We start from the raw sequence: 20903 nt of genomic DNA, 5'->3' as shown, positions 1-20903 counted from the left end.
ACTAAGAACTTCAAAAGGACCAATTGGTCGTGTCATGTTAGTTTAAGTTTTTAGCCAAGGTTGATTAAATAGCTTTCACTTATTCTTTGCACATCTATATATTTGTGCTAACTCCCCTCCTCTCTGCACCAAACCACAGACTGAGAAGAATTAATAGTCAAGGCTGACAATGTAATCAAAAAAACAATTTCAAGAGAAAAGGAAAAAGTTATTACCAGACAGGGACAATAATAAACATGTTAGGGAAAAAAAGGTGTTTTTTTTTTCTTTTTTCTAATATATAAATGCTTGATTGCTATGTATTCAGCTGTTTGGTTAGTATGATGCATTTTCAGGTATATTGAGTACAACAGGTAAGGAAGGTGAATAATGAGAGATGGTTTTTTTTTGTTTGATTGGTTCAACACAACCAAACTCCAGAGCACTGCCAGTACTGTAAAAGGCAAGTTTAATAGAACAGCTACTAAAAAATTGTACCTTACACATACTGAGCTACTGGGCAATTGTGCTGCTTTTGTTTCTTTTCCTTAATAAATACACAGAATTAGATCATTTTAAAAATTTCGTACAAGTCAATGTTTGAGACATTTATGTTCAGCTTAGCAGGAGAAGTAGGGAATTCTAGAATCTTGAATTGGAGACAGCCTCCTGGACGTGAACCCATAGTGCTATCCTTTAGACACAACATACAGTTATTGCACCTCTGCTACTGAATCTCATAAAGCAAGATTAAATTATACTAGTAGGTTCGGTAGCTGACAAACAGAGAAAACCAATAAAAATCCCAACACATTAAATGATAGCTACAAATTTGTCAGAAGCTACACAGTGATTTTCTAGTCTAGAAAGGCACATTCTTAGCACAGATTGCGCACAATGGCCCAGTTAAAATCTTAGCAAACAAACAGAATATTTGAAGAGCAAAATGACTCACTCTCTATGCAGTATGAGTACTGTGAAGGAGGGGAGGAAAGCATGAAGAACATTTTATCTAACTTGAGAAGCTGAAAAGAAGTTTCCTTTAATATTAGTGGAAGGAAATAGAAGCACAGCTTCATAGGTTATCTTCCAGGGAAAACACACTAGCAAGAATTATTACAGAAGATCACACTGCAAATTCAATTAACCCATGGCTGTTTATAAAGTATCATGTGCATTCCTATTCAGAAAAAGGGAAGCAGTCTACTCTCATTTCTTAGATGTGACCTCCACTTAAATTCAAGACTATTTTCCATCCCAAACAGAGCAACCTGACTTCCACTGGTCCCCAACCAATTGATATATACGAAGAATCAATGAATACACAAGACAGCTGTTCTCACTACAGCAGAACTAATATGTCCATGCTTGCATAAAATCTTTAATTCTATCATCATTCACTTATAATTTAAAGAGAATATATGAAAAGAGAAGCCACAACTCACACTGCGCAGGAAGCTAATGAAATTTTTTAACTTGTAATTCCTCAAGTAACAATGAAGCAGCAAATATTGGGCAAACCATATTTCACAATAAAAGATAACTTGCGAGAAAATTAAGCCAGAGATTTCCTCTACACGGAACTAATTTTCCTGGACTGGCTGACATCTACGATACTGTTCTGAAACATACAGTAGAGCTGACAGAAAACCGTGCAGATTTCCACAACTAATATATTTTTGTAAAGTTCTTAAAATATCAGTTTTCAAATTCTGACTTGACATATAGCATTTAAGCTAAGAGGCTGAGCTGAAGACAAAGTATGGAGTGAAAACAGAATCTCATCTCAAAAGACAACAACAACAACAAAAATACACAACGGTGTATATTCTCCATGCTGTGCTCATACTGGAAATATATTTTTTTTTGTGAGGTACTCAATTTTAAGCCTTTCAGGAACCCAACACGACTGTAGAAATTAGTTCACTTACATCCCCTTCAAAGAAAGCCAACTGGTTTGTAAGACAATATTTTCCCCTTCCAAAACTGAAGCAGACCCTCATTTTTACTCAGGTAATCACTAATAATTACTAATCATGCTCTTGTACTTTCCTACTAGATTATATCATACAGAAATCATGAGTCTGCAGTTCTTCTCAGTATTTCCAGAAGTCTTCCACAAATTTTGGATCACTTTGCTACCCTTCCATTCTGAGTCATCATGTCAGTTTTAAGACAAAGGTTACACTCTACCTCAACAATTAAGCTATTTCACCTTGAGTTCTTCTAGAGCTCATGGTTGAATTCCTCAGAATTATCTGTTCTGGTCTTACCAGAATTGGTATTGGTATTCTGTCAATTTATTTGCCGCATCCTATTTGTAATCCACTAGCACAATCATACCACTCTCACTTCAATTTTAGACAAATCTTCTCATGAGTTTTCTGAGAAAAGTAACTCCAGCATTGGAAATAGGATAATATATCACCAGCCCTCATGCACAGTGACCACTGAAGAAACATGTAAGACATGCCATTTAATTCTTAACTACAAGAATTGAAGGACTAACTTTTGTACAGATTACTTTGTATTACCATACACTGGGTGCAGTCCACTTAGTACTCCCTAAAAACCTAACTGTTCTATTACATAAACATTAGCCATGATGGATGAGCTACCTGAGGTTAAAATGTCTGAGTGCCACAGAAAAGATAAGATCCAAAAGAATTAATTGCTCAGTAGTTTGAACAAGATCTCCTTCTTGCGGCTTAAAGATTACTCTCATTTTTTTTGAAATGAAGGATAATGTGAATCTGTGTTGATGGTATTTAAACAGTATTTAAGACCAGCAAAGAGATATGACAATATTTATAACCATGCCATGTTTTGGAATGCATTTAATAGAAGCTTCTTTCAGCCTGGAGAAATGGCACAAATACAAACCTGCCAAACTCATTAAAAGAAAAACAGATTGATTCTATTTAATGGGATTATAACAAAATCTGCTCTTTGAAGGTACAAATGACAGGTAAGAGAATTTTAATCCCTAGCAAAACACCTATCGGTCTTGAAAACCTGCACAGAGTTAGTGGGCAGTCCTCATTTTTTTAAAAGTAAAACATGTATTCTAACCTCTACATGAAAACTGTCATGGAAGCTAGTGAAATATGTAAGCTATGACACTTTATGATCACAGTCATCATTTTGAAACTCTATAAAACACTTATTTCATAGTGAAGGAGAAGTTCTATTTCAGATTGCTTAAGATGCCTGTTTCATCTTTACCAAAAGCTAGGCTACATATACAGGACCTACTATAAGCAATCCAAAGTCCCATCCAGCTTCTGTCACCAAATACAAATGCCACCATTCTACTTCCCTTAGTCACAGTTCACGTAGTTACTCAGTATAAAAATGATTCCACTAGAAGTTAATTACCTAAAAAGTGTAAAACTAAGCTATTAATCCAGAATATTGAGACACTTCATGAAAAGAAACTACTGGTTTATTGTTTAGGATAAAGAAAACTCCTCCCTGGAAGCACCACTTTCCTCATCTCCACAAAGACAGAAGGAGCCTAGCCAATTAGCTTAGACTAGATTAACTTCTAAGCAGCTATCACCGGAGTAGAAGTCATCTTGTTCACGGGATTTTCTACTAGTTAGAAGTCAGGAGACTACTGTTGCCAGCACTTCCACTACTACTAACATAATGATTTGAAGATTCCTACCGACTGAGTTGGGAAATACAAGACGAGAGCTGTACATATGTTCCGACTTATCATCACAGAATCATAGGGATTGGAAGGGACCTCAAGAGATCGAGTCCAACCCCCCTGCCAAAGCAGGTTCCCTACACCAGGTCACACAGGTAGGCGTCCAGGCAGGTCTTGAATATCTCCAGAAAAGAAGATTCCACAACCCCCCTGTGCAGCTGTGCCAGTGCTCTGTCACCCTCACCGTAAAGAAGTTTTTGTGCACATTCGTGTGGAACCTCCTGTGCTGCAGTTTCTGTCTGTTTCCCCTTGTCCTGTCTCCACACACTGCTGAAAAGAGTCTGGCCTCGCCACTTTGTCCCCCACACCTCAGATAAACCTGGATCAGGTCCCCTCTCAGTCTTCTTTTCTCAAGGCTAAAGAGACCCAGTTCACTTAGCCTTTCTTCATAGGGGAGATCCTCCAGGCCCTTCACCATCTTTGCGGCCCTGCGCTGGACTCTTTCCAGAGAGTCTCAGTCTTTTTTTATACTGGGGAGCAAACTTTCATATGGAGTAAATTATACAATTAATGTTCTTCAAGATAGAGAAAACTGCAGTGGCAGACAGATGAAAAGTCTTGGATGTCAGCAGTTGTTCCATGGAACATCTGAAAAGGGACTGTAGTACAAGTCAACCCCTACTGACCTTTTTCAGTTGTGTAAATCACAGACTATATCAATACTAAAATAAATAATAGTCTCAAAAAAATTCCAGGCTGGGGTATGATTTAAGGCCAGCAATCATTCATCATAAGCAGTCTGAATGCAGCCACCCAAGTATTGCACAGTAATAGTTGAGCAAGTATAGATGTAGGTTGTTCAAAGTCAGCTGGTCTCAGTGCCAGAAAATATTCATCAGTCCATTAAGTTTACTAGCATAGAGGAAGCCAGCTCATGAAGTGTCTGGCTACATACATAAGAACAGCTTAGAAAGATAAGCAATGAAGTCTGTTGTTTACAGTATTTTATAGGTGGGAGAGACTGCTTCAAATCCTTAAACATAGAAAGAGAGCTGAAATCTGATCTGAGTTCACTGTGGAAAAAACACAAGAGGAACAGGAGAAACACTGCTTCCTTACATAGAATCACCAAGGTTGGAAAAGACCTACAAGACCATCCACAGTCCAACTGTCCACCTAACGCCAATAGTTCTCACCAAACCATGCCCCTCAACACAACATCTAAACGTTCCTTGAAAACCTCCAGGGCTGGTGACTCCACCACCTCCCTGGGCAGCCCATTCCAGCACCTACCCACTCTTCTGGAAAAGTAGTATTTCCTAATGTCCAGCCTGAATCTCCCTTCGTGCAACTTGAGGCCATTCCCTCTAGTCCTAATTAGTCCTCTAATTGCATATCTTATGATAACTCACAGTGGCAGCATGAAAGCAGAGGGAGCAACTGCATCTCATGTAGTTTCAACTTTGTGCCTCCCACTTCAACACTGCCTACGTTCTAATTCCAATAGTTCAGTATGTAGATTTATCATGAATCTCTCTCCATTGCCCCGAGCCTCTTTGAATTTAACAAAATAGAAATGTACCTCAGGACTGTGGGTTTCATAGGGTACTAAAGAACTTGAAAGATAAATAGTGGAAGGTTTCAATATTTTAATGTCCATGCCATGATACAAAACTATTCAGTACAGGACAAAACATTAAAATACACATTAATGCTCCTTATTTGTAACTCTTTCTCACAAGAAAGATGATGTCCAATCTTGCAGACAGAAACATCAAATTATGTGAGAAAAAAAGGAAACCATTTTAAACAACAAAGACAGCTAAAGGTAAGGGATTTAAGTCAGGCACCTTGAGACAACAAAGCACTTTAAATTAGTATCTGTGACTACCAGATTCTCTTAGTCAGTGAAGGAGACCAGGGTAAAGAAAAGATTTTTTTTTTTTCATCTTCTTTAAGTTATCTGGAGCAAGACATAGAGGAAAAGCTAGAACATTGTCCTGCTGTTTTAGAAAAGTAAAGCATTGCTCCCACTACTTATGAATTGTTAACAAAAAAGGCTGACTTATTTAATTGTTCCATTTCTTGCTGATTCTCATGGGACAATCTGGTTCTCCCATTTCAGTCTAAGGCAGAAAAGCTGCAGATTTATTTGCATTGTCTAAGACACGCAGTAAAAACAAGATGGACATGTAATTGAGAATAAAGAGGAAAAGCAGTTCAAATTTGAGGAAGTAAAAAGGGTTTTTACAGCTTTGTGGTTTTGTATTTTTGTTTTCTTTTTTTTTTTAAACCAGATTACACTTATCCTGTTCTATTCATCTTTTCAAAACAGCCAGAAACCAATGAATTCAATTTGAAATGAAAAAGGAAATATTTTTCTTGTTATAAAAGCACTTCATATGTAAATAAAAGGGAACAACTACACAGTCACTCTATCTGCTGCAGAAAGAAATATCTTAACTCCTGTAAGCCTGCTATGGACTATATTGTGTTGCAGCCAAATTCCCACAGTAGCTGACTCATTTCTGAATTCACAGTCATTTTCTGAGTTCTCTCAGGCAAGTATTTGATGAGTGTTTTTCATTTTCATACATGAAATACACTGCTTCATCATTTCCCGTTCCTACTTCATTTCTTTTTCCAAGATGTATTTTTTTCCCCTGCAAATGTAAGTCAAGCAATTCAATTGGATACCGTATTGTTTGAAGGGCAATCATTTTTCATTTTTTATCTTTCAGACTAAAGAAAATAAAACTTTAATCTGAGCTTTTCTAATAGATAAGTAAAAATGGTTTGGTTTTTTTTCCCCTTATATCGTACCACATTTCTAACATAATAAATTAGAAACACAAATACCATGAATTAAACACCTGAATTATCCAGCAATGATTCTCCCTGAATAGCTTATTTGCTCTGCCACAGTTGAACTTTGACTTCAAAATGTAAACAAATTCAGAACTATATGAAATTAATTGATTCCAGGTCTAAAACATTCCAGAGTATAACTCTTCTATATGTTATCTATACATCCTACCCCTTTTTAAGGCTTTTTAAAATGAGAAAAGGCATTAAAGCAATTAATAAGTTGTATAGCATACCATCACATGGAACCAAGCAACTCCAAGGCAACACAAAGGTCCTCCACTTAAAGGCCTTAAGCAAGACATCTGAACATTACTATTCAGTAAGGGAAGGCCTAAAAATACTGCAGTCTTCAGAATATTTAGCACATACATAAATATACTCCGTTTATTAATCAGATCCCTTTGCAGTAAAGTCCTACATATTTTCTTCTCCATTTAGAAGTCAGATCTGTCTATTTATCTTTCCTCCTTTCTGTTACAGTCATTGTGCTGCTGTGGAGACACCATCACTACAATTAGCACATGAACTTCTACAGTGCTAGCACAGCTTTAGCTGTTCCATATACTCACATGCACTTACTGTTTTAATCTCCTGCTTAAAATTCAATTTAAATTCTGATGCAGCTCAAAGAAATTAAACAAGATAAAGGACACTTCCATAACTTGGATAATTTTCCTCCATCATATCTTAAAGTACAAGTCCAAACACTGGACTTGTGATGTGAAACAGGGATATCAGGGGTCTATTAAAGAAGAAGGAAGAAGAGGACAAAAGAAAGAAAAAAAAGACAATTTAAGCAAAGAATTACCATAAAACCATTTACAATACCAGAAATTTAGTCATTTAGCTTTCATTTTGAGGCACAGTCCATGTATCCTCTCTTTAATTATCAGCTGTTACTTTTTCTTTTGTCATTACAAAACCACCATCTCTGGTATATTGGACAGACACTTTCTACAGTCAACTGCCTTCAGCAATTCAGTACCTAGTTCAGTCAATTTTACTTTTGCAGTGTGTTTAAAAAAATAGCATTCACCTTTTCAGTTTCTAGCTGCAAAGTCAAGCTACTTGTAAATGTCTTTCCACGAGCTTCTACAAAATGTAATGGCGCTTTGATTGGAGTAACCCAAACACCTCCTATTTTTAATTTAATGCTATCTCATCTCTCCTTTAAGGTCACTAAATTGGGAGTACCACTGTCAAAGCTCTATGTCCTTAAAATAAGTAAAAAGCACATATGTCAGTTGTGTTATCTGCTAGATCCCAGGCTGCCACAGTTTTGGCTGGGAGAGAGTTAGTACCTATCCTATCTTAAAATTTGCTTTCATTTCTTCAGTATCCCTCATTCCTTCTTTGACAGTCAGATCAATTTCTGAAATAATGACTGCTCATTTAAGTGTTCTGCTACTAGCTCTCTATGACATCTTTTTGTTAACAGCTACATTTTAATTGGCTTATTTTCTCTCTTACCTCTGCTTAGCACTTTTTTTTAAACGTAACAGGAGGAATGTTTCTCTTTCAATTTTTTTGAAAGTGGACTTCAGTTCTGTGGTCTTTTCTGCTTCTTCCCCTTCCTTTAATCTTAGGGAACATGAGAGATAACAACCTTGCTGCCATGGGTACCTTTGTAAGCAGCGCAGAGACCCAGGTCGGTAATTATCCTGAGGACTTGTAATTCAGAGAGACTCTTTCTGCTTAATAGTTGCAGGGAAAGCACAGAAATCCCAGTTAATGACCTGAAACACATCTGCTTTGTCCATCACCCCCTCATAGACATGAAGGGTCTGGAAGCAACTCTTTCCATTACCTATAACAGAATTCAGCAGTGACTTCATTTCTGCAGTATAGCATAACATAATAAAGTTCATTACCCACCCCAGCCACACTGGAATTCATTGTATTCAATAACGTAACTAGCTGCAGGATTAGCTTAATGAAAATATGAAATCTTAAGATATTTAAAAGAACTTTACCCTTGTTTATTACATACTTAATCCATGTGTCAGTTATTATCCAGTGCAAGAAAAAAATGGAACTACAGATTTGAAAACAACTACTACTACTCTATATTTGTCCACCCTATACATCCTTTAAACTGTACATTGCCTGGTCCTCCTTTACAATCATATTCCAATACTACACTATTTCAAAGACAATCAATTGCATAATGTACTCTGAACTGATTAATGACTTAATTGTTATGTCTAGGAACAGCTAGAAAATGGGTTGCTTAAGGAGATCTCTAGAAACCAAACCAATGCTCTTTTTATTCCATGGATCAGTTTTGAAACTGAACCATGTCACAGTAATTACCAATAATGACAAAGTCTTATTAAAATAAAACAAATAAAAAAACCAATTCAAACAAACATGCCCACTGGAAGGTGTGCTTTTCTGTACCTGTGTTCCAGGTGAGAACTTACATTAAAATTCTGAATGACACCCTCCAGAAAGCATGCAAGTTCTGTAGGAAATTAATCTATGCTATAAGTTCATCAAGCCCATACAGTAACTCAGTCATGAGATCAACCATCCTCTTTATGAGAAGCCATTACAATTTTCCAAAATCCAAGTCAGATATTCTGAAACCTGATACACAGATTTGTATCAAGTAATTTGTTGGCATTTTAACTCAACTGTAGCATAATTTTAACTCAAATTCAGCATAAACAGGATGTCATCATTTTATTCAGAGAAGAAAGCTGTTATTCATGTTACAAACTGATGGATAAGCTTCCATCAATTTCTTTATCTCAGGTAATCTACCTAATCTACCTGAGGAACCCTGCGGTCACAGTTTGAGGGATGGCGTTCACCAAAATCATTCCCAATAGTCCACATGGACAGTTACAATGCCTGGGAACGAAGAGACCTCTGGCACACAGAGATGAGCTGGCATAAAGGGTTGAGTTACATAGGCAACCTGTCCTATCCCCAAGATGAAGCAGTGGGAAGCCTGAACACATGCTTCCATCGTTCAGGAGATGTGAAGGGTTCAAGACTTACAGCAGGAGGGTGGTACTGTAAACAACACAAACAAAACACATGGCCATAGTCTCTGTTTCAGCAAGAGCAAAGGGTAGTAGAGGGTACACTGATCATTGGAAAGGGATGCCAAAATATCTGAGATATGTCTTCTTTTCAGGAAATACAAAAGTAACAGTAACATTGGTAAAAAGAGCCTTCAGCTCATCTTTTAACCTGTGAGGACAATAATAATTAAAGTTTTACAAAGAAGCAGTACAATTATCTAGATAATCTTTTGTTAATTACACTTAGAAGAGTTATTAGGATCATTAGAGCTCAGCTGCCCCGGAAGCTGGATGTTTTTAGGTCAATTTTGGAGATCACTGCTAATTAAGAGGCATACTATGAATGCTCACCATGCTAGCTTTTGAAGAGGCCATTTATATTTTCTTCTGTTCTCTCACATTAGGAGAATCCTAATGCAGTGTTTTTCAGCTTGCAGTTTCATCTCACGTAAAAGAATTGAATCACTTTGCAATTAGACAAGATTAAAATATAATAATCAACTTTAAAAACATTCTCAAAAAGCAGATAATTTGAGTCCACCTTCAGAAGACACTATAATTACTGCTTCTTTCAACGTTTTTTATGAATAAGACTACTATATAAGGTATAAAATAAAGAATACTAAGGTTTGTGAGAAGGAAAAACTCATTTTATTCAGAGAACAGTATTGGTAACAGATGCACTATTGCTAAGAGAAATATCTTTCTACAATCTTCTCCCTGAAAAGAACAAGTTGGTGCTTCTTTTTTGAGTAAGGTTATACTGTTTTCAGGAAACTAATCCTACTGCTTCTGACTCATTTGGGGATTCAGCAGATCCCGAGGCTGCAGAGTCACTAGAGGCTAACATAAAGATTACTCTCAACAATACAAAAAGATTCAATAATCAAAAGATCTGATGTATATTAGCTAATAAAATACAACTTTTTTTAGTATAGTAGGTAAAGACACACCAAACCCAGGGCTGATGCAACTTCTTCAGCATCAAGATAACTATAACAATGAGAGGCACAATTTTCAAAAACAAACTTCATCACAGCAGAAAAGGAGAAAGTTGTTTAGAGAATGTGCATGCACACACTCTCAATATACTCTACCATTTTCAACCCTCCCTCTACAAATTCACCTCTGGCCTAGAGATATGGGAGCTTTATTTTCTCTTCAGTTTTTGGCTACTTTAATTTTTAACTTAAAAGAAATACTTTCTCAACTCCTATCTTTCAAGACATTCTTTCTGCTTTTTCAGGAGTAGAAAGCATTAACAAACAGAAGTTTTTGCACTGCAGAACTTTCCCCCCCGCCCCCTTTTGATCCACCAAAAACTACACACAAATAAATCAGTTTGAATTTTCGAAGAGTAGGAAATCCTCACATTCTCTACTATACAATTCAAGAAAAATGAAATGGAAAGTTAGCTACCAAGAAGGGTAAGCTTCCTTGTCTTGGGAACAAACTAACAGCCTATAAACTAATTTCACAGACATCCCTGCAGTTTTCCAACAAACAACAACCTGGGATTTTTGGCATTCAGTATTGAGGTAGCAACACTGAACTACAGGACTTCTACACAACCTTCCTGTAAGTAAGTGGGCCACACAAGTGGCTTTTATTATTGCAACCATTGTCTCAAGGAAATTGTTAAAGAACTACAAACAGCTCCACAAGGCCTTCAGTACATCACAGGGAAAAAAGTCAATCTTCAGTGGTTGTATTTCTTGACTATAAGAACACTTTTTAAAAGAAAACTATTTAAACAACTAAGAAATTTTATTAACTCCTTCAAAGGAAAAGATTATACTGCTAGAGATCAAAATCAAAAAACGTAGACTAGATTAGTTAACATGTCACTTTGAAATAGGTTTTTTGGGTAATAAATCATAGATCAGAATCAGTTCTCTGTATTTTAGTGCAATTCTGTTTAGGTGACATAAAGTCATGAGTTCAAGTGTGAGCATTTCAAACTGCAGTGGCACACTGACTATGGGAAAGAGTATTTTAAAAAAGAAATTCATTATGATGTAGTGGAAATGAATTTATAAAGATATGCCACAGAGAAACTTTAAAAAACAGCCATTTGAAACATTTCATGACTAGCAGTTGCTTTTACTTCTCCCACTCTCTCCAAAAAAAAAACCAAAAAACACAAAACAGGGTGTGGTGTCTCTCTTACCTCCTGAAAAAGACTCACTGCTTTTTTCTTTCAGTGTTCTCCAAATAAAATCCAAAGAACTGTAATGCTTGCAAAATTTGAAAACTTTTAAAGAATGACTGCATTATTGGGACAATTTGGATTAAAAAAAAGCAAGTAAGGAAGAAAAAAGTCAGAAAAACGAATTATTTCTCTATTTCAAATACCATCTAGGACACTGGAAATACTGTCCCACTTTTTTTTTCCCCCCTTTTCTTCCTATTATATACATATATACTTTCTTTGAAAGAAAGATATTCCGAATGCTACCATGGATTTCTGAATAAATAGGTAATTGTAAACAGGTCAAAAGGCTCAGACTAAACAATCAATAATTCCAAGGAAAGAAAATGGTAAGAAATCCCTTAGACTTAACCAAAAGTACAAAACCTTCTCATAATAAAAGAGGTTCACAAAGCTAAAAGATAGAATAATAATAATAATAGGTACTTAAGACTTGACTCTCTTGAGTCTTTGTAACTGGTGGCATGATTCACTATTTACACGTACACTCATAACTCATACACAGCACAAGGAGGGCCAGTATTGGTTTTGTAAGAACACACTTCCACTATACATAATCCTCTTCATCTTAACACATCTGAACATCCCTTGGAATATTACTGAACAGTCTCTACTAATTTGCAGTTAAGTGCAAGTCTTAAATCAAGAAACAGACTTGTCATTAAACTCAATTTCAGTCATATTCTTGAGCTGCTCATTTATTACCTAAATCACCTTAATGAAATCTAATATTTTCTCTGAACTTCACAAATAATTAATTCTACATTTGCTGACCCAGAAAATTAAAAACTGAGCTGAAATTACACTTCTTGTAGTCCAAGTTGATAGAGTCAGAAAACTAAGCTTGCTCAAATTTACTGTTTCTGGCCAAGGACTGGAGGACCAGTGGTTCAGAGTGCTTACATTTGAATCAAAGATCATCTCTAGGAAACATCCCATACATCTACTGTTAAGTCTCTGCTTACTAACATGGATGCAGAAAGTCATGGGCAAAGATAAGTCTTCATACTGAAAATGCATTTGGCAACTTAGATAACAAAGGTACGTGAAGACATTAAAACAGAATTTGTGCAAGCAAACTGTTACACCTACATCTTTCCTTCTATAAAGGAAAAGAGAATTTAGAGAGGTGAAAGACTTTCCACCCACAATCAAACAAGAAGGCAGGAAAAAGGTTCAAAGGAAATATTTTTTGTAAAGAAGCATTTTCAAGCCTGGAAAAGGTTAAACTGTACTTCTACCTAATACCAGGCAGTATAAAATAGAAGCTTCATTATCTCATCCATGGACTGCAAAGGCTTCATGCTAGTTTTCTTATCAAGGTTGTTCAATGTATCTATAAATGGGAGGGTAAATACGGGAGGAGAGTTACTCTTCTAATGCACTCTGTCTCTAGCAGAAAAGTGTCATCTTGAATGACAATCCAATTTATCATTTAGTATAGTGGTGCATTTTTGTAAACAGCTTTACCTGCACAGATTCATGTTTGTAAAAGACTTCCACAGAAAGTATCTATAATGATTGTCATTAGATCTGCCATTTTCTACATTCAAGAGGGCATTAAATAACTTATTAGTTTTGTCTTAGACAAGTTGTATTAGACAAGTTTAAAAGTAATTAAGAAATATCATTAATAAGAGGGCAAACTGACATGAACACAAAAATCAATATTCTCCCTGGGAAGAAGTTTAGAAGGATGATCATCTTTAACTCACCAAAATTCAATCTACTTTACTAAGACTTGTTCAAATAATTAAGGGAAGACCATGCAACCATGAATAAAGGCACCAACAAAGAGAATCAAAACATACCTCTACCCCCCTGCCCTCCACTACAGATCTGCTACCAGTTCACCAGTTCTAATCACTTCCTTAATCTTTGAATATTCTGTTTACAGGCAAGAGAACAAATTAAATCCAATATTCAATAAGGAGCTACTGCAGTATTTATTAACCCTGAAGTTTTTTTTAAACTAGGAGCAGCAAAAAGTCAAATAATTGTGTACAGTGTAAAGCATATATTGAGGAAGAGATTTTAACAATGCCAGTATTCTGGCAACAAAGCCACTAACCATTAAAACGATTTACCATAATGAAAATATGAATTACCAAACATTTTGACCATAGTACTGAGGCTAATATGCCAACTATGCAAAAGGCATAAGGTAATCCAGCTAGAAGACAAATAGACAACAGCTTATAAATGTTTGAAATCTTACAGAGGAAGTATTTACTAAGAATAACAACACTTCAGAGCCATGTTTTATTACAAATACATTGAAAGTTTTTTTTCCATTTCACTATACAGTGAAAAAAACGTTACACAGAAGTTTAAGAATCAATTTGCTTTGAAAAGGAGATCAATGCTTAAAGAGAGAGACGTACACTTTTGAAATGTGAAAGAATTAAGCATTGAAAAACATTAATGGAGTAGAAAAAGATGGAACACACACTGCTATGAGTGTCTATGTTATCTGTTTTAACTTGGAGCCTTATAAACTAACTACAAAACTGGTTTTTTTTCTAATGAAGCAAATGAAGCAAAACAAAGAAAACCAAGCTCTAGAAGTGCATATTTTCTCATTCTCTGCATCAGAAAATAAGATGCTAAGTGATATGTAAATATGTATACGCAAATATATTTCAAATTTTACATGAAAGAAAGAAATATGAAGAAAAATCTACAAAGCAAGAAAACACATACCTGATATACCCTGAGACTCTGTCTGGAGATCACAGTACCACAGTCTGTTCACTGGATCACAACCTTCTCGAATGGACAGCAAGACATATCGACCATCATCAGATATCTATAAATTTGAGAAATTAAAAAAAATCTAAGTTGAAAAGAAAGCCCCTAAAACTCTTGCAAAAAAATTAGTCAGTGCTACAGTTCATTGAATGAACAGATGCATATGGAATATGAGAACTACCAAACAACCCTCACTCACCACTTATACCAGCAAAAAACATAAGTATAAAAATTTAAGTTAATTAAGAACAAAGCAGCTGTATCTGTTTATTCCCATCTTTGAAGTTAATAATAAACATATTTGATCTAAAAATGTTTGTCTTATGCATGGACATGCTCGCTATATCTATTTATTTTTAGTAGGAAAAAACAAGCACTGCTCTACTGTCATTCACAGAAGCACACATGAGAAGGATTTAACAAGATGATAAAATAATATGTTTGGGTACATGGTTTGCCTAATTACAAAGGTAGCTACTTAAAGTCTCTCCCTCACAAGTGCAAAGAGACTGCTCTCCTTTGTTTTAATCATTTTCATCAATCTTACACAAAAATCTAATGTTGCTGTTAAATGAACATTATAAGGTACAAATACATTATAAATTTTCAGATGAAGATTTTTGTTTTGTCATTACAGAAACACATACACATGATAAAATTTCCAAAGTAGTGTCTGTCATTGTTTAAGCCTTTTTTTCTGCTCAAATTTTGCAAACATAACTGGTTTCCTTGCAGAGCTTTTGAAAGCTCAAGTCCACAAAGGGAAGATGCAATAGAACAGGAAGTCATCAATTTAAAGTTTCCCTTTCCTCCCTAAGCTCTATTGAGCTTATTCCAAAATTACCAGATTTAGATGTTTCATTAACATCTGATGTAGAAGATTGCTTCCTGTCTACATTCTTACGTGACAGTATCTAACGGAAATTTAAATCTTTAGCTACAAAACATAAAACTGAACTCTGAAAGCTTTCCATTTGGTGCTAAACATCTTCCAAAAAACAAACAAAAAAACCCCACCCTTATTCATCGATTGTAATTACTCCAAAGTCTTATTTCAGTTAATGTTCATAACACCAGTTGTGCATAGTACTTGTAGAATTAGTTATGCAAAATAATTTTCAGGAAAATTAGCCTGTAGCTATACAGTTATTCAAGCAGATCCACGATTTTGAAGACACTAAGGAACACTGTTGAAAAGAGTGCCAAATCACAGTACATGGAAGCTAACTAAAAAAACCCAAAACCATCAAACAAGCATTTCCAGGTCATCTTTATGATAAGCATTTTCATCAATACGAAGTTACACCACTAAACACCACTTACACCTGAAAGCTTACAAGATGAACAGGAAGGAACACCCAAGATCCCTACTGGACCAAGAAAAACATTACAGGAAACAGCTACTACTGATTTAACAGGACAGGTGGCAATATTGAAACATTTTGCCACCTTTTTCCCAGATGGATTATGTTCAGGAATGGAAATCAAGGCTAGGCGATCTATTTAGAGAAGCATCTTCTGTGATTTTAGACAAAAATTGATTAAAGGTGTCAGTTTTAGTTAAATTAAACTACAGCATTATCTTGCTTAAATAACTGTTCATGCTTGTACAGGCTCCAGGTTTCTTCTTTATTAATTCAAGAAATATGCTACTAGCAAGTGGCATACATAAATATACACTGCAGGAGAAGTCAATAGTAAGACATAAATAAGTCTTTCAGTCATAGCCAGAACCCACACAGATTTGTTCTCTGATGCTGTGAATTAACAGTTAATAGAAAACTGCTCACTTCACCCAAGACAGAGAACTTCTTAGCCATTTTCTTGTGTGTTGTCATAGCAAGGGCAATTCAGAACCTCTCATGACAGCAAATTTGAGCACTTCTAATCAGTTTTTCCTTCCATGTTCCCAACTGGATGAGAGAAGAGTTGACAGCAGTTTATGTTTAATTTGAAGTAGAAATTCCCAAAGCACATTCCTGGTGGGATGCCAATTATGTCTGCCTCCATCACTGAAGCTGTTCGTACATCAGTGAGTTCTACAACCCAAAGGAATGGGACAGAAACAGGATGAGACACTGTTGACTGCTGCATGCTAAAATGCTTAGTATTATATTGCAGATTTAAAGTTGCAAAGTTACAGTTCGATGAACAAATTTTGGCAGCAGCACCAATGTATGGAGTCTCCACCTTTAGCTCATATTTCTGCTAGGGTTGCTTGTATCCATGCAAGTTCATTCCTTTAATCATACCAGAACAGGTATTTATTATCCATGTGGCAAATCACACTGGAGAAATGACTCAGATAAAAAAACCAACATGCTCAAAAACAAACTCCCACTGCTCCATGCAGAGAAAAAAAACTTGGCCAAAAAAAAAAAAAAAAGAAAAAGTTCAGGAGGAAAAAACAAAAACTAAAAGAGATATGAGAAAGCCCCAGACCAGTATCTCAGTACACTGGGCAACTGCACAAATAGCTGAGTTAAGACACTGCTGAGCAACTGGAAACATGAGTAATATGGACAGAGATTGCTTTGAGGGCAGCTCAGCTGGTAGTACTGACAGATACATAATCACAGCCTAAATGCCCCAACTTTTCTATACTGTAAATATACAAGAGACTAAGTATCCAAATGGCAAAAGGAAATAGGATTTTCCAAGTACATTTGGGTTACCCTTACATAGATACATCTCCATCAGGTAAACTGCAACCCTTGCTCTTGGCCTTTCAGAACGGAGTCAACACTTACAAATTGAAACGTCATACCAGCACTTCACTCAAATCATAGAATGCACTCATAGTTCAATATAGAAGAAACAGTTATAATGCCAGAATTGACAGCTTGGCTCAGAAATAAATCTGTGTTTCCCTTCATCCAAGCTGTAAAGAAACACACTGAGAATTTCTGAGAGAGATTTGGAAGACTAGTCACTTCACTATGAAAGTTGTTTAAGGAATTCCAATTATTCCTATCTTCAGCATTTACAATAGCAGTAACTATCTATGAGAATCCACAGCAAATTTGAAGTTAAATATTTTGTCTCATAGAAACTCACTCCAGATCTAAAATTCATACAAAAACAAGCAAACAGAAAAAGAACGAACAGGAGAAGGTTGTAGGGTTTTCTGACTTCATGTATTACCCCTCAACTAAAAAGTCAGTAGGAATGACATTAAAAGGCTCTCCTACCAAGTAAAGTGGTTTGACAGCAATTTCTGTGAATACTAATGCTAGTTTTTTGAGTACTACCAGGGTAGTCACCACTGAAAGACTTAGAACAGGGAAGAGCTCTCTATTTTTACTTCACAAACATGGGTTCTTTATATTTTTATTAATATATTAAGACAACTGTATATTCTCATATAGTACCCATAACATTTTATTTTTTTGAGAAGATAAATGCAATTAGAACTCCTTCTTACTAAGCAGCCTCTTGGGATTGCATAATTCCAATCCCCTGAAGAAGGCTACAAATACTTGTTTTGTTTCCTATTTGTATCACACTGTTTTAATAAATTAGATTTCAGAAAATCTAACAGTGAGTGACCACAGGAACACAGGATTTTCTGGATCAGGGCCAACAGAAAACTTCCTACATCTGGTATGCTCTAGGAAGGACATGGCCTTACTGTATATAAACAACACACTAATATGCTTTCCTTCTCCATCCTCCAGCTTAGAAACATTACTTTGGGCATTAAATCAGTTGCACTGTTCCCTCAATTTTCTACATGAGACAGCCCTGTTCCCAAGTGGAACACAGCAATACACACATGGGTATTTACTATGCATCTTCCTTCTTGATTTTACTACACAGTAAAATTATTAGCTTTCTGAGATGACAAACTATGATTTTTTTTCCCCTGTGGTCTTCAGCTTGTTTTCAAGTGCAATGGAACTCACACTGACGCAAATGTATGACTCCAGCTGGCCATCAGAATAAATTCAGGTGGCTCCAAATTCTGGGATAGATCCAATTCCCCTTGAAGCCATTTGGATATTAGGAACAGTTTCTTCTCAGAAAGAGCAGCCAGGCATTGGCACAGACTGCCCAAGGAAGTGGTGGTCACCTTGCCTAGAGGTGTTCAAGAACTGTGGAGTTAAGTCACTTGAGGGACATGGCTCAATGGACTGGTTGAAGGTTGGACTTGGTGATCTTACAGGTAATTTCCAACCTTAATGATTCTGTGATACAATGTCTATATAAGACATTACCACCTACCATAGCCCCACGTACAGCCAGAAAGATCACCTGGCTGTTTTACTTGAGCAAACTGGATGCTTCAAGCCTTTCAACTGTTCATTCTTCTCCTTTGGATGCTGCACTTTCATGATCTTGTAGTGAAAACACACCACAGCCAGCACACATCTGGCAAAGCTTATTAATCTGCACTCTAAATTAAATTTGCAAGTTGATCTTCCTTGCTGGGAACCACTGATGTAAACTGACAGTTCTAAACCTTTAAAAATATTTTTCTTGTCAGATAATGGACTGTGCACAGTGTGTCAGAAAACAACAAAAAATTGTACTTGTTTCACTGTTGGCAGAATTGGGACAGGAGGGTTCTCCCGTTGCCCTCCTTTCATTCCTTCCTACATTCCTATAGCCGTGCAGTAGCGACTTTTTAACACTACCAACTGTGAAAGACTCTTACATAATTTACTGTCTAACTTTGAGAATAACTGTCTGTCTGTGAAAGGAGGCAGCAAGAACATACCACAGAGAGGTAGAAGCCTGGGAAGCTCCTGTTTCAGAGACTACCTACAGCAGCGCAAAGGTTTTGAAAAAAAAACAAAAAAAAAAAACCAACCACATAAACCTTCATCCTACACTGCCATCTACTGGAAATTCACTCAATCCCAGTTCCTGCTGCTTCTCAAATCCTCCGCTAGCCTAGAATCTGCACCAGAAAAACACTGGCATTTTCTAAACTAGTGAAGAGATTAGATACCATCTTCTTAAGAACTGATCTAGCTATAGATTTCAATATGACTCCCCACCCTTCTCCCCCCCAAAAAGACAATCCATTCTAGTGAGGAGCTGGAAATGCATCTATATTTTAATACCTACTCAATTTTATGCATCACACACTTTAAGTCAAGCATATTTAGTGCTGGTGTTGAATGAGTGACTACTTAAACTGAAGCTATTTTCTTGCATGTTGTGTCCTAATTGGAATCCCAGTTTCATTTCTCCATTTAAACATATACCACAGCAACTCTCTACAGCGCACGTTGAGATTACTTGTTTTTTTAAAGTATAATGGCATTATTACAAATTTCTCTACCTGGGAAAGATGTCTGTGTCAGGCACTTTTCACTTGCAAGTCAGGTATTTTCCTCCCTCTACCCAATGGTTGCAAAACCTGCAATTTCTGCTCTAGTTCTGAGTATGGAACTTCAAGTTCTAACCCCACTAAAATGAAAGGTTTGATAGTTGAGGGGAGATTATTGGAGGCAAAATCTGACTGCCTCCACTGGAGTTTGTGTAAAACAGGAGAGAGTCTGACTGTTTGGCCCAGCTAGGCACTGTAAAATAAAAACACTTCTTTATCTTACAGGAACACAAGTAATCAAGACTTCCATAAAATACTGAGCTGTGCTATATTTCAAAATCTCTGGCAGAGCAATAGCATCAGGTAAGAATATTTAGGGGGTGGCATCAATAAGTCACATAAAATAGCTTTAGTAAAAATTAAGTTAATTCTTCCCTATTATTTTGTGGTCATCCACTTTTTCAGATGCATGCTTTAAAGAAATTGGCCAGAAAATTTGTTTGAACCGTTCAAAAAGGGGATTTCTGACCTATTCCACAAAGATAAAACCACATTTTGGAGTCACAATTGCATATTTCAATTGCAGAGTATTTTTTTCCTGACCATTAAAAACCATCTTCCATTAATACAGGGTGCAAGAGCCACATTTTACAGCTGCAGCCCACAGCACAGTCCCAGAAAGTCATCTGTCTTATAATAATATCACTCTGACTAGCTCATGATAGTTTACCAAAGTGGATCTCTGTTTTACCATGCTGCCTTAATGCAGTATTTCATCTTACATACCAGCATCTCTGAAGATGGTTCGGAAAAGTTACTTGCAGACACATACATTAAAGAAGAACCAACAACAGCAAGGTGCTTCTCTATTCAACAACCTGTCCCCTCTTCCCAGTACTTATGGGGATGTTTCAATTCCAGAGACTTAAAACTCGTACCTGCACTATGTCCTATTACCCTCTCACACTACAGTAAGAGTTATTACTGCCAATGTGCTCTTCCTAACCCCACAGACTTTTTGATTACTTATGAGGGCTATATTTTCTCAACAATGTGCAAATGTCTTAGGTAGTTTTTCTATCAGAGAAGACACTTCGTTTAAGGTTGCCTCAAGGTTTGCTTTCATGA

At 36.3% G+C, this 20903-nt stretch overlaps 1 protein-coding gene across 1 annotated transcript in view; it reads right to left on the bottom strand.

Moving 5' to 3' along the window:
- The window catches only part of PREP (prolyl endopeptidase), an 89834-nt gene that overhangs the window by 54554 nt on the left and 14377 nt on the right, over positions 1-20903 (bottom strand). The window contains exon 7 of the mRNA XM_065735511.1: positions 14450-14555. Within this exon, the coding sequence (XP_065591583.1) occupies positions 14450-14555 (106 nt within the window). The remainder of the gene's footprint in view (positions 1-14449; positions 14556-20903) is intronic.

The sequence above is a fragment of the Cyrtonyx montezumae genome, unplaced genomic scaffold (assembly GCF_038088225.1).
Source record: "Cyrtonyx montezumae isolate F1298 unplaced genomic scaffold, pur_monq_1.0 scaffold_0, whole genome shotgun sequence".
Taxonomy (NCBI): Eukaryota; Metazoa; Chordata; class Aves; order Galliformes; family Odontophoridae; genus Cyrtonyx; species Cyrtonyx montezumae.
This window is presented reverse-complemented; position numbering and strand designations above follow the sequence as displayed.